The 15,064-nt window shown below is 43.5% G+C and overlaps 1 protein-coding gene across 1 annotated transcript in view; it reads right to left on the reverse strand.

Moving 5' to 3' along the window:
• DNAH5 (dynein axonemal heavy chain 5) overlaps positions 1–15,064 on the reverse strand; it is a 163,144-nt gene that overhangs the window by 52,681 nt on the left and 95,399 nt on the right. The window contains exons 51-56 of the mRNA XM_054985833.1: positions 13,630–13,828; positions 7,691–7,863; positions 5,609–5,739; positions 4,457–4,610; positions 3,304–3,571; positions 189–420 (exon numbers count right to left, since the gene is read on the reverse strand). Of these exons, the coding sequence (XP_054841808.1) occupies positions 189–420; positions 3,304–3,571; positions 4,457–4,610; positions 5,609–5,739; positions 7,691–7,863; positions 13,630–13,828 (1,157 nt within the window). The remainder of the gene's footprint in view (positions 1–188; positions 421–3,303; positions 3,572–4,456; positions 4,611–5,608; positions 5,740–7,690; positions 7,864–13,629; positions 13,829–15,064) is intronic.

Genomic DNA, 15,064 nt, shown 5'->3' on the forward strand with positions numbered 1-15,064 from the left:
GCCACCAGCCATGTGACCATTTTCAAGAGGTTCCAGAACTCTGTTCCACCACGTTCCTGCTGAAAAAAAGCCCTGGAACTAGCTATTATGCACATGTTATTATGCACATATTAGGAGAAAAGTAAGCTATTATGCACATATTAGGAGAAGAGTAACTGTAGATGGAAGGACTCAAGTCAACACTTCACCTGTTGGCCAGTGTCTGCACCTCAGAATGTTTTTCTTTGTAGATTTCTTTATATCCCTGGATGAAGGATAAGTAAGATTTGGGAGTGACATGGGTGGACCGACGGTATCTCTGGAAATAGTCCACACACTTCTCTGCAACTCCATCCTGGAAGGAGCCCATACACTGCACCATCTCTCGCTTGATCTCATTAGTACAGTCAACTTCGTAAGAGGACAAGAAATGTTCGGAAACTAAAAACAGAAAAAAATACCATGTTGATTCTCACATGGCAAATTTCAGACACGTATCATGGCCTTCCAGGCAATATCTGATTTCATCCACCATGGAAACATAGAATCATAGAGTTGGGCCATACAGACCATCTAGTCCAACCCCCTGCCCAGTGCAGGATCAGCCTAAAGCATCTCTGACAAACATCACTCCACAGCTCACAGACACTTCACAGCTCACAGACAGCTACAATCACAGTTACCATCAATCATCTTCCATCCCTGGCATGAGATCTGCACCTCAAGGAGGCTCACAGCTTACTCATTCCATTGGCAAGGTTGTTTCAAGCCTCCACTTTCTAGAAACATGGGGCAGGTGAAGGGTTCCCAGGCGCCCACCAGCACTGGTCAAACTCCCAGGGGGTTTGAATCCTTGCCTGTTGATCCACCAGTGATTGACCGGAGGTGGCAAGCACCCCGGAGGTCACCCACCCCTGGCAGATACCCTGGGAACATGCACAGTGCGCATGCTCCGGGGGGGGGGTGATGTCACTTCTGAGAGTGATGTCATGCCGGCCACACAAACGCTCCCGCACTTCGTTTGGAGCCTATATCTGCACAAACTTGATATAATCCATCATGGGCAAGTTGTGTTGTGGTTTAAAAATAAAGCACTTCTATCATGGGTCTACAGTAATGACTGAAATTATTCCAGTTTCTGAAGAAATTTCCCACTTTCCTGGAACATGTGGCATGCTAAAGAGCTATATCTGGCTCCTGAACTATGGAGTATCACTACCCTTCAGCATGTTGTCATTTCTTCCTTAACGGCGAGCCATTTTGTAACAGTATACTTCTTCATCACTGTATTTTTACCCAATGGCGACCATATAACACTCTAAATAACTGAAATCGAGACTCTTGATGCACATTTGGACAAGTTTTTTTCATTTTAGGAAATATTAGTTCTGGCTCTTTAATATGTCTGTCATAGGACTCTTGGGTTAACATCCCAGAAGTGAAATCAGCTTCAAACTTAGCCTTTCACTGCTAGGTAACCCTTTTAGTGTAATCATTGGGTAGTTATGCTAGCATTCTTGTCTTGATGGGATTAGAAATTCCACAGCTAAGAGAACAGGTAAGTGGGCATCATTTAATTCCTACATTTAAAACCCACACATAAAGGGTTTCTTAAAGAAAATATTCAGTTGTCCAATAGGTTTGACAAGTGTTCTGTCATTTGGGCTGGCTGAACTCTCCAGCATTTTTTTCAAGAAAACATTCTGCTGATCTGTTATTCAGTGCCCCACAATTCATTTCCCAGTAAATACGTTTTAAGGGCCCACCTGAATCATCCAATACATCTCCAGAACTTACAGTCAAACTAGATGAGACCTCAATGAATGGATTCCCCACTCATTAGAGGGGCTGTAGGCTCAGTGGCAGAGCCTCTGCGTGGCATGGAGAAGTCCCAGGTTCAATCCCTGGCTTCTCCACTTAAAAGGATCAGGTAATAGGTAATGTGAAAGTCCTCTGCTGGAGACCCTGGACAGCCACTGCCGGTCCGAGTAGACAAAACTGACCTTGATGGACCAAGGGTCTGATAAGGCAGCTTCATGTGCTTGTGTTCTTTTTCTTTTTGAGTTCTGAATTGTATCTGCGCTGAGATCCAAATCACAGCAGGGTCACAGCACAGTGGGAGGTGGGGTTCTCTCTTTCCCTCGCCCTATTTCCACTAGAAATGCTGCCAAACTATGCTAATTCATAGCTTGAAACTGAGCTGAGCCAGGCTCATTTAACAGCTATATATTACAAAGAAAGCTGACTTCACCAAAAGGCTCCAATGCATGTAATTTTAAAGTGATCATTATCTGATCTTGCCACTGGGAAAACTTGTAAACAACATTCATGGGGATCAGGTGGAAGGAGGGGAGGAAAGACATTTACATCAGGGTTTATCCTTCTGCTGAGAAACCTGATTTGCCGCAGACTAATCTGAGGACATCTTTGATTATTTGAGTGACAGAAACTGTAATCTTATGAACAAAAATCCCTATTGAATACAATGGGATGTGCTTCCAAGTAAGCAACATGCATGGGGTGGAGGGTGGAAGGAGGAAATATCTTTCGGCTGGCCTTCCATGCTCATTATCTGTATAATCTCCATCTGATTTATCAGAAAAGAGTTCTGATAGTTCAATCTTCAATCTGAGAAAGCTCCAGGGGGGAATGTCCCATCGTTAATTTTCACCATCTAACATTCCCTGCTGCTTGGGCTGTCATTTATACTGTTGTTGGTGGGAGGCACAGGTCATGGAAAGCACGCTTCCACCCACTGCACAAATGACAACCTTGTGCGGGGCATGGCAGCGGGTACTATGAAAAAGTGGAACAATGGGATAATGTTTTTTTTTTTTTAAATCCTCATCTATGTTGTGATCCTGATTTGAACCAAGGCCTCATGTGGCTAAAGTTCAAAGCTTTTTAAAAGTAACAGATCACAATGTCTAATTTATAATAATAATAACATTCAATTTATATACCACTCTTCAGGACAACTTAATGTCCACTCAGAGCGGTTTACAAAGTGTGTTATTATTATCCTCACAACAATCACCCTTTTCAGCATTCAGCGAGCTATAACTTGAGGGTGGGGGAGAAAGAGAGAAAGTATTTTGTATATATCTTTAGAGAAATTCCTCAGCATTTTACCAGCTTCTGGAAACATTTTGTTTTTAAAATGAGACTTCTGAGACAGCTGCCACCTTATTTCCACAATGGCATCTGATCTGAAATATAGTTGGCCGCAGGGGCGATTCTTGTCCTATCGAAACCACTGATAAAATTATCTCCGACAGCAACCAGTCCCAGAACTTTAAGAAAGCAAAGAATCTTCAAACTTACCAGCAACCAGAGCATCTTTGGGCCAGCGGCTGAACCAGTCTATAGTACAGCCAGAAATAAGGGCAGGGAACTTCAGTGCTCGGTTTCGGAATTTTTCACCCACTGGCGAAAAGCAGAGGACGACATGCAGGTTCTGACGAACTCTGCTCATGAAATAGTCGTACAAATTCTCATTGGTTGGAGGCCGGCGTGGGTGCTCTTTCTTCATAACAGGTATGAGGTCACCTGTGATTTCATCTATTTCATCACGGGCAAATAGGTTGGAAACCTCAGAGAGAAATAAAGATTTTTCAGAAATGAGAACAGATTTATTTTAAATGTTTGCTTACAGATTACAGAACTGTTAGCTGATCATCTGCTTTTACACTGATGGATTAAAGTGACTAATTAAAAGGCTGTCTTTAATTTCCTTTTTATTCACTATTCACTAACATCAAAATAGCCTCAAATAAAAAAGCCCATTCAATTAGAATTTTTGCTTTTTGAAAACTGTCCTCCTCAACAAAGCTATGCTTTAGAAACTGATCCTCTGAACATTTACTTAGATTCAGTTCCACTGAGAGTCTCTCTACATGAGGCATCTTACATGGGGACACTCAAGTGACTTTCTGTGGGGTCTTATACTCAAGTGTACTCTGTCTTCCTAGCAGTGCTTGTGTATCCACAATGGGAAAACAAGTGTAAGATCTTTCACTTGAGTGTCCCCGTGTAGGAGTCTCTCTACATAAGACCTCTTACACGAGGATGCTCAAGTAAAGGGAGACACAGTGTTAGCCCGGAAGCCAAAGGCTCTGTCAGTTTCACCTCTATAGAGCCGGCAGAGATCACTCCTCAGAGGGTTTATTTCACCTTCGCCTCCCCGAGCCACCTCTCTGCTGGCTCTAGAGAGGTGAAACTGAAACTGAAACTACCCTCATGTAGTTTTAAACTACGCTTCCTGGCTAACGTTGCATCTACCTTCACTTGAGCGTCCTCATGTAAGGTCTCATGTAGACAGATTCTGAGTTCACGGATGCTGGTTTCCTAACAAAGGTGCTCAAGTACTGTAGCTTTAAATATACAGCTCTGATTTTAAATGAAATCCTTCAGCCCATTGTTAAGGAAAGGAAAGAACACCAAGCTAAAAGCGAGAAGGAAGAAAAATGCCTCTTACTTCTCCCGATGAGAGGACATTGTTCATGTACTCCAAGAAAGCCTCATCTTTTATCTCATTGTCTGTAAAAATGAAGCTGATTCCTTTTCCCTGCTGCCCAGCAGTCCTATACAGAAGTTTCAAGTCTTCCATCAAGTTGGATGTGTTGTAAGACCTGAAGAAAGAACAAAGTCTCTCAGTAATGGCTTCCAGGCCCTGCCAGTGGCATTTCTGTGGAGGGGGGTAGGATTCCTTGATTTCATGTCTACTTGCCCTGATCTCGGGTATCAGCCTATTTCTTTGGAACTCACTCTGACTATCCATTCAAACTGGAGAAGATATCTTTGGCCACATCTTAGCTATACAAAGGCTAGATTTCATTTAAGGCCAATTCCATCCTAATCTGGAAGTTGTGGGGTTTGCAAACTATGAAATCTCTTTGTGGTACCTCCCTCTTTCTGGGTGCTTGGGGACAAATCCAGAACAAAGATGCTGTGAGTGTGGTGTGCTCTTGGCTACTATTGGGGGCCTTTCGAATCCATCACCTTGCTACTGTCCAGAGCTGAAAGTGCCATTTGCAATGTTGTATGGAAAGAACACAGGGAATGGTATCTCCCCGTTGATAACACTGTTCTGTATTTTACTATAAAAACATTATACCAGGGTCCCCAATGTGGTGCCAATGGACACCACTGCACCCATTGACACCTTTCCTGGTGTCCGCCAAGTGTTTTTAGAAAGTGGGTCTGGCCAGGTGGGGTTTTTGGCAAGCATGGATTCTGATTGACTCTTGGAGATATGTTTGGCTGTGCAGATTTTTAAAAAACACTGCTTTGGGAGAAGCTGCTTCCACAGCACAAAGATCTTCAGTGTATGACTGAAGGTAAGCTGTAGCAGCATTTTTGGCTGGCTCTGCCTCCTGGTGCAGCCATTTTGTTGCTGCTCCCGCCACTCTGTGTCAGAGCTTCAAATGTGCCCACAGGCTCAAAAAGGTTGGGGACCTCTGCATTATGTATCTATATAGCACCAAATATTTATTCACGGAATGACAGGACACATTTTGGAAACAAGAGACCTGAACAAATTGCTTACCTCATAGAAAAAAATCAACACAAACAACATTCGTAACATGTCATTTCAATGGCGTAAGAAACAATCTGTCCAGCGGCCTACCTTGTTAATGTGATCTGGAATGTGTCATAGCCAGCTATGAAGGACGCCAGTTTTGTTAAGCTCTGCTTTCCAGATCCACCAACTCCCACAAGCAAAGCATTACCACGAGGGGTGCGGATTACCCGAGAGATCTGAAGAACACAGTGAAGTTTACTGTTAAATATTTTTACAATCACAGGCCATTTAAAATGGCTCTCAAGGTGAATTCTCTGATAATGCCAGAATATGGTAGGGGTCTTGGGCCCCCAACTCAACCAGCCTTGGTGTTGCATAGTCAGCTGATGGCTTCTCAAAACAGACTCTGCATGACGAAATGCCAACTTGCAGGTTACTTAAGGAAGAGTAATATTGCCTCAAGAGAGGTAAAGGAGTATGAGAAACAGAAGCATAAATCACAGTCTTTATGAAAGAATGAGGCTCATATTCAGTTTAGCTATCAGGATAACTGTTCTGAGATAGAGAGCAGACAGAGTGGACACAAGTGCAAACAGAGAGCTGTGCTGAATATTCTTCTATGGCCTGATTCAGATATTTGGCAGAAGCCCATGACCACCTGCAGGAGCACAGAAGACTCACAAACCAGCTGCAAGGCACAGAAGTGCCCATTTCATCAACCGAGGCTTCTATATAAACGCTTAAAATGTGCTGTTGCCATTTGAAGCAAAAATGGAGACTACTAAGTTATCAATAAGCCAGGTTTCTTGCAAAACAATTAAGTCAGCCTTATAAATAATATCAAGGAATTCCAAGATTTGAGTCCACAGCACCTTTGAAACGAACAAGATTTTCAGGGTATAAGCTTTTGAGAGTCAATGCCCCGCTCTTCAGATATAAGGAGGAGTACAGATCTCTGAGCCTTCGTATCCTAGTCAGGAGGTGGGAGGAGTGAAGCAAAGAAGGGAATCAGGATGTAAAGGTATGTCTTGTTGGCCACTAAGGTGCCACTGAACTCAAATCCTGCTGTTCTATTGCAGACCAACACAGCTGCCTACCTGAAACTATCAAGGAATTCTAAGTTTCCTTTCTTTGAACACCATCCAGTCACACTCCATGAAATAATAACAATGCTTCCTGCTTCTGTATGGCTTGTAGGCTGTAACGAAGACTGGCTGACCGCCTATCATAATTTGTGTAATAGTGGCCACACATCTTCATGCCACCATGAACAGTTATTGATTTGGTTCCCCCTTAATTTCCATGGGTGCATGGGGAGGTAATTTTTGTTCTTTTCTCCCTTCCCACAACAACCCCAAATGCTATTCCTGGGGGATGGGTGACCCCCTCCCTCCAGGAATAGCTTGGGGAGAAATCAGAGATTTCCCTCAAGAAAGGAGAATTGGCAAAAATCCTTGCACCTGCAGAAATTGTGGGTGAGATCCAAGCCATTATACCTGGTTTGATAACCAGCAGGTTGAGGTCCTGGTTCATGAGATGCCAGCCAAATTGTGCACTGAACCCACCTATAGGTGATTGTGTGTAGATGGCACAATGTTTTTACTAGACAGATTTTCAGTCAAGAAAATGAATGGATGTCTACTGTCCATGTTTTCTAGAAGTCTGCTTTATGGTAGCTTTGGAGCAATTCTGCAGCACTCTGACTCAGCAAGCAACAAATAACTTTTAGCAGGGCTTTTTTTCAGGGGGAAAGCGGGGGAACGGAGTTCCGGAACCTCTTGAAAATGGTCACATGGCTGGTGGCCCCGCCTCCTGATCTCCAGACAGAGGGGAGTTGAGATTGCCCTCCGTGCCGCTGAGCGGCACGGAGGGCAATCTAAACTCCCCTCTGTCTGGAGTTCAGGGGGCAGGGCCACCAGCCATGTGATCATTTTCTCCGAGGGCAACCCATTGAGTTCCACCACCTCTTTTCCCAGAAAAAAAGCCCTGACTTGTAGTAATATCCATTTTCTTTCTTTCTTTTTCTACTTATGGTATCCTACATCCAGAAGGAAGGTCTAGTTTTTTATGCTTTCCACTTGAATTATCTTTACTATTTATATACCAAACTGAGAGTTAGTCTAGTTTTCTCAACATGTTCAGAATGAAGAACTGTAAGCTTAAAGACTCTGTGTTAGCCACCAATACCTTGACTACATGAATCATAGCATCTTCAAAAAACACCAAGTCCATGCCTGCTCCACGGATACTTTCATTATATATTTGTAAGAACATGTTCAGACGTTCCTTTAGGTGTTCAAAAGATTCAATCGGCTCGTATACTTTTGGCATGTCAAGCTCCACATCATCTGGCTCTTCTCCTGAGATGAGAACAACAAACATTCAGACTTCAGGTTGGGAACAGCGATCATATTTATACACTGCTCATGTCCATCTTCTGTTGTAAGGTCTTCTCTGTGCAATAGATTTAGAAAGCCAGCCCCTTAGATTAAATTATAGGGTGTCACATTGTTTGTGGCCACACATCACTTGCAAGCTATTATAACGCAGTGCCTAGACATATCAAAATAAGACTGACTCCGCCCTTAAATTCTTCCAGCCATTCTAGTATGAAAGAACAAAAGAGAAGATGGAGGCAGTGACAGCTATGCTGAAATAAAAAGAGCAAGATACAGCAGCAGCATCCAGCATTTCCCATAGCGGAGCCATACTCTTTTCTGAATTACAATGAGAGATACGACTTTACTCCTAGAAAACAATGAATTGTACAATATATGTTAGAATGACGCATCCTTAAAGAAGATGCACAAGTCACTTTCCTGGTAAGTCTCCTGAATGGAAGGAGGCAAGCCCAGGGCAGTGGCTTGTGTGGACAGGGGCAAGTAATATTGTCTTCTCTTTGCATTAGGAGTGACTCACAGACAAATTAATGTACTCCTTTAAACAAGTTCACCATGGAGCCAACTTGTGTTCCCCACAGCCACGCAGCAGCTGTGGGGATTGGCTTCTTTTTAAAAAGGAGAGCTGAAATAGGCTCCAAATGCCACCAAGGCAGGAGGGAGGGCTTCTGCCTTTCCAACAGGCCATTTTCCTATGCAAAAACAGTGCAGGGGGGGGGAGATATTTTGCTATTTCTTCTGCTCCATGTGCACAAAATACACTACACGGAACAGCAGAAATGGGTAAATATACGTCAAAATTGTTTTCATGCACAAAAATGGTTTGGGAAGAGGCAGGAGCCTTCCTTCCCCTAGGGCAGCATTCCAAGCCTGTTGGGGCTCTTTTTTTTCTTAAAGAAACCATTCCCTGCAGCTGCTGCGTGGCTGCAGGAACACAGGTTGGCTCTGTGGTGAACTCGTAAAAAACTAAGGTAACGTCTAGTTCAGATCTCAACAATCCCATCAGACAGGGGCAAAATTATCCACTTCAGGCCGTGTAGAAAGAGGGAAGGCCAAAATAGTCAATCAACCCACTTGGGGCTCACTGGCACCTTAATATATCTAATTTTGCCTGACACAGCAGCCATTCCCTCGTGTCACAGAAATGTGAGTTTGGGAACGTATGGGAGCTGAGCTACAGGTTGGGGGTGTTTTCGGTAACTTAATCTTTTGCAGAACGCAATCACTGCAATGTTAAGGCAAGTGTAAGAGAAGCAGGAAGAAGGGATTCGTCCATTCTCTGTCCTCACGTCAAAATTTGTCCCCCACCCAAAAACTGTTTTTAACAACATCGGCCATTTTTCCTCAAGGTGGCAATTTTTGGCAAAAATACAGGCTAAGAGGAAAAGGTTAATTCCACTCTTCCTCCTGTGCCAGACTCTGTTTAAAAATCAGAGTCCTGTGCAGCTGCATGCTCTAAAACCCACTAAAGAGAAAGAATCACACATGTAATGTAGCTCTGCCCTCAGAATGCCAGGGTGCCAAAGCCGAGGGAAAGAACGGGTGAATGGGAGGCTAGCTAGAAAAGGGATGATTCCGCACACGTTGGATAATGCACTTTCAATGCACTTTATCAGTCGTTTAGACTAACCAACTTTATTGTAGCATAAGCTTTCGAGAATCACAGTTCTCTTCGTCAGATGCATGGAGGGCAAGAAGAAACTTTCTTCTTGCCCTCCAAGCATCTGACGAAGAGAACTGTGATTCTCGAAAGCTTATGCTACAGTAAAGTTGGTTAGTCTTAAAGGTGCTACTGGACTCTTTTTGATTTTGCTACCACAGACTAACACGGCTAACTCCTCTGCATCTATATCAGTCATTTGAGGTGGATTTTTTGTTCTGCACACAAAAAAATCCGTTCCAAATGATCTATAAAGAGGATTGGAAGTGCATTATCCAACGTGTGCGGAATCACCCAAGGAAAAGGAAAGGAAGGGTTCGGTGAGAGGCTGTGGGTGATTTTCTGGGGAGAGGAAAGCATGGGCCAGGGCTTTGTGGAGAGGACAAGCTGGCACGGCGATACCATCTTGGTGAAGTGATGACTTTTATTCAAAAGCTGGAGCGCCTCTGTCCAAGACATTTTTAAAAAGAAAGAGTGGATTATTTCAGAGGGTGTCAAGTCAAGCTATTCATTTCTGGCTTCTTAAGATGAGTTTCTGCAACTCTCATTTCTACAACAGAGATAGCCAATTCACTTCCACATCATCTGTCCCTCGCTTTTAGAAGGGAAATGACAATAGTGTGGCATAGTTTACATCAGCAGAACCTGAGAGCAATGAGGCAATGCCTAGCAAAGCCATCACTGATGAAAGGACCATCCCAAATTCACTTAATCTCAAAAGAGGACATCTCTGCAAGAGACTCCTGTTTTCATGTTAGATAATAGAAAAGAGTCCAATTGGAATTCAAATGTAAATTTGACTCAGTCAGGCTTGGATTGAATAGAGACTATGAATGGTTATCTCATTATCAGAAGTAACTGATTTCATTATCAGAAGCCAACTGATCCCATTATCAGAAGCTACTGATTGCATCCACTCCTCCCTCCCCTCTCCACCTATATATCTGACCAGTTTCTTCTTACCATCCATGCATCTGACGAAGAGAACTGTGATTCTCAAAAGCTTATGCTACAGTAAAGTTGGTTAGACATAAAGGTGCTACTGGACTCTTTTCTATTTTGCTACTACAGACTAACATGGCTAACTCCTCTGGATCTATGACCATGTTAGATAAGGCTCACTTCTTTGGGCTTTGATAACATTCTTAGCTGACACTATTTAGTTCCCATACCACCTAGATTCCAAAGCATGTCAAAGAATACTACAGATAATTGTACACAGTGGCTCAATTCAGATACAAGATCATGGTTTAATTAAACTATGGTTAGTGTGGTCACCATTCTCTTAACTATGGTTAATTAGGATCCATCAAACAAGGATCTGCAAGCATGGTTTGATGTTGGTTTATTAACCATAGTTGATCTTAGCTATGGTTTTGTACGATGTATGAATGCCGACCTAATAGCCTCGGAAGCTAAGCTGGGTCAGCCACAGTTATTACTTGGATAGGAGACCACCAAGGAAGACTGGGGCTGCTATGGAGAGGAAGACAATGGCAAACCATCTCTGCTCATCTCTTGCCCCAAAAGCACATGAGGTGGAACTTCATGGGCTCACCACGAGACGGCTGTGACTCAATGGCACACTTTACTTTTATGAATGCAGGAGTCCAGGCTTGTTAGATGGCACTGCTCTTTCCCAACACTTGGCCGTAGCAAAGGCAATGAAACTCGCATTTGTAACGGAAAGCCAAGATTTGAGTGATCATCTGCATTCCAAACTCTGATTCTGCTAAGTAACCACAGTCGAAATAAACCACGGTTTGGTGTTATGCCTGAATCGAGCAAATAAGTTCATCCCAAAAGCCGCATCAAGCATTTTTAAAAATTGTTTGCAAAATCCTGATGTAAAGTTACGCAAGCTATAAAGTGCTTCATTGATTTCTCCAGCATAGGGAAGGATCTTCAGCAATGCTGCTCTGGGAATACAGAAAGTGTCAGAACTTTTTATTATTATCAAAGTTTTTGGAGCTACCTTTTCCTAGATGGAGAAAGTGAGTTCATGAAGCCATGGAGGTTAGATGATATAGCAATGCTTCACTGCAGCTCTGCCAGGCCACAGCGTCAGCCATCAAGATGAAGCTTGTTTCAGCCATGCATGCGACTTGCCTAATTTATTCCTGGCTAGATGACAGTCATTCAAAAGCAAGGGAGGGGGTGGGGGAAGGAGACCACAAATCTTGTGACGATTTAGCCATGCTGAGGTGTATTGTGTTCTATTGAACTAAAACATGCACCGCTGGATGTAGAGCTCAAGCTATTTAAAAAAACCTGGCTGGCTCAGACACCCACTGCTTACCTTTCCAAAGCTTTTTTCCCTCTGGACCTAGTTTGAAATAAAATGCATTTCTTTTTAGGAAAAAGGGGGGGAAAGATGCTCTTTTGCCAGTGAGTATTCTACGGTGCTTCCATTTATTCATTGTACAGTGAACGAGTTTTGCCAAGCAATAGAAAACACATCACCACATGAAAGCTTGCTACTACTGAGCTACAGAATTTTGGAAGCCATTATTTCAAAACGGCTATGTTGGAAACAGGTCCCAATTACACAGGAGGTGGAGCTCCGTATTTCTCCTTCCTCTTCTTAAAAAAAATAATAAGGCAACGTAAGGCAGGCTGCGCCCGAGGGAAAGAAGGGCTGGTGGGAGGACTCCGCTTAAACCTTTTGCCATCTGTTCTTTTTCACCTTGAAAACCATCTCAAGCAGATGATAGGTAAGATTTGGGGACTTCCTGACTCAGCTGCTCATGCTGTCGGAAGGGGCGGTCAGTGCCCCCTTTTCTTTCTCCCCAATGCAGCCTGCTCGGGTTTGCTTTGCCCCTTAAAAACACAGTCACGTTCAACGTGTAGTTTGAGTCTTAAATTCAAATTAGACAAGGCAACAACTACGTTTGTTTAATAAGGTGCAATTGCTGTACCAAGCAGGAGATTGCGGGGGTCATCTTTCAGCTGCGTGCAGATCTGGGGAACTGAATCCTTCACTGACCTATTTCCCAACAGTTTATAGTTTTAGGAGGACTCAAAGGCAAAGCCCCTGTTTTGGCCACAGAAGGTGCTCGGGGCAATCCTCAGCTCCTCAAGTTCAGAAAAGTATCCGGTGATGTGAAAGGCCCCTCCTTGAGATCCTGGAGAGCCGCTGCCAGAGAGGACCATAGTACTGATCATGGCAGACCAACAGCCACCAGTATAGAGCAGCTTCGTATGTTCTCCCCGCCAGCCTCCAAAACTGGAGGTGAACCAGATTGGAATAGAGGTAGGGTGGGGTTCAGTTGCCCGTCCCTGTGCACTTTTATTTAAAAGTGTTTACATCACTTTGCCCTGACTTGGATGGCTCAGGCTAGCCTGACCTTTTCAGATGTCAGAAGCTAAGCAGGGTTGGCCCTGATTAGTACTTGGATGGGACACCACTAAGGAAGTCCAGGGTCTCTCTATACAGAGGCAGGCAATGGCAAACTACATCTCTTCGGCTCTTGCCTTGAAATTCTTTGAGGGATCACCATAAGTCAACTTATGGTGCACCTTACACATACCCTTTTTTAAATATAAATGCTAAAGTAGACTTAGAATCATCGAACAGGCAAACAGTTCATGGTAAAAGCAGACCACCCCCTCCTCACTTCATACATGGTTTTCAAAATGGGGCTGCAGGCCAGCTCAAACTATTTTGCAGCACCGTAGGAATACATACAGCTTTCCCCGGGTATGGGAAGAGACAACAGGCATAAGCCATGCCTGCAGCCTCCTCTACAGCACCCCAGCTGGGAGTACCAGCAGCCAGCGATTTTCTCTCACTGTCTATTCCTTAAGCATAGATCCCTTTGGAACAGGTATTATAAGCGAGTTCCTTTTTGCAATAGCATGTTACATTAATCAGGCCAGCATCTGCTTAATCTTTCCTAAATGGTTCCTTCCAGTGCAAACTCTAAAGCATCTTTAATCCCTGTTTCCTTCTACTGCTGCTCCCGGCATAATATGAAGTCCTTCCACATCCCTCACAGCGCATACCTCTCCGGTCTGTTAATGTTTCTTGCATCAGACAACAGGCTTTCAGTTTATGCTTTCCTTACCTGTCGCTTCAGGAGCATCTCTTAAGAAGTCAACAAAGTAAGCATCCACTCCAGGATCTACCAGGGCCTTTTTATCCACACCAAATGCCCCTTCAACCAGTTTTGCCAGAGCCAAGTCAAACCACTCGACGTCCTCAGGAATTGTGAAACGATCGGCAACCACCCGCTTACATTCATGCTTCCACAGTTTTATGAGCACCTAGGTAAGCAGGAGGAAAAAAACACCCTTGATTCTATTTTATTGATTTATATAGAAAATGTATATGCCCCATCTCGAGACCTGTTTGAGGCGGCTCATGAAATAAAATGTGACAGAAATGATAACATAGTATAAAAATAATTAAAGTGGTTCAAAATGTGTATGTCAACAGCACAAATTCCTTCCCACTGCTTAAGTGTGCGCTCATAGGTCCGGTGTTGGTAGGGTACTAAGTCTATGCAAATGTTTGTGTGTGAACATTTTCAGTATAAAGAGTGCTTTGGGGGTGGGCAGTTTTCCCACACACACAAAACCTTGAGGTTTCCTTGTGTGCTCCCAGAATGCAACACTCAGGATGGCTTCTTCTTCCTCTCCTAGCTGTTTTTATTCCCACAAATGTTCTGGATCTATGTTGCTATCTATGTGAAAGACCTTGGACATTTCCACACAGCTTACCTTCCCTCGGAACGACCCGGAACATCGCGCAAAAAACGAGGAAGATCGCATTTTCTCACATGAGATTTGTGCGATGTCGTGCAAATCTCGCATGAAAAAACGCGATCTTCCGTGTTTTTTGCGCGATGTTCTGGGTCGTTCCGAGGGAAGGTAAGCCGTGTGGAAATGGCCCAGCATGCGCCCAAGGGAAGGAAAGAGAAAAGAAGTCCAGCTAGAAAAGGGCTTGAGACATTTCTGCTCGTTATTGTTTTGATGTTTGATTTTGAGTGCCTCAAGGGTAATATACCAACACGGTCAACAAAATGAACTACATTGTGATTTAATTTAATCATCTGTGAATCTTAGCAGTGATGTCTATTTATTTATTTATTTACAGAATGTATTTCCTGCTATTCTGCCCAATCAGGGCCACCGAAGTGGCAAACAATTAAAATCAGAGCATTATACAACACCTCATTAAAAACCAATTCAAACCAAAAGTAAAACACATACAGAGGCCCTACAGTTCAGGCAGGAAAGAGAGGTCACTGCGGGAATGCCAGACAAAACAAAAAGCCTTCATCTGTCAGTGGTCATAGATCCGGAGGAGTTAGCTGTGCTGTAGTGTAAAATAGTAAAGAGTCCAATAGCACCTTTAAGACTAACCAACTTTATTGTAGCATAAGCTTTCGAGAGCCACAGCTCTCTTCATCAGCTGTGGCTCTCAAAAGCTTATGCTACAATAAAGTTGGTTAGTCTTAAAGGTGCTACTGGGCTCTTTACTATCTGCCAGTCAAATAG

Source organism: Eublepharis macularius, chromosome 7, assembly GCF_028583425.1.
Source record: "Eublepharis macularius isolate TG4126 chromosome 7, MPM_Emac_v1.0, whole genome shotgun sequence".
Taxonomy (NCBI): Eukaryota; Metazoa; Chordata; class Lepidosauria; order Squamata; family Eublepharidae; genus Eublepharis; species Eublepharis macularius.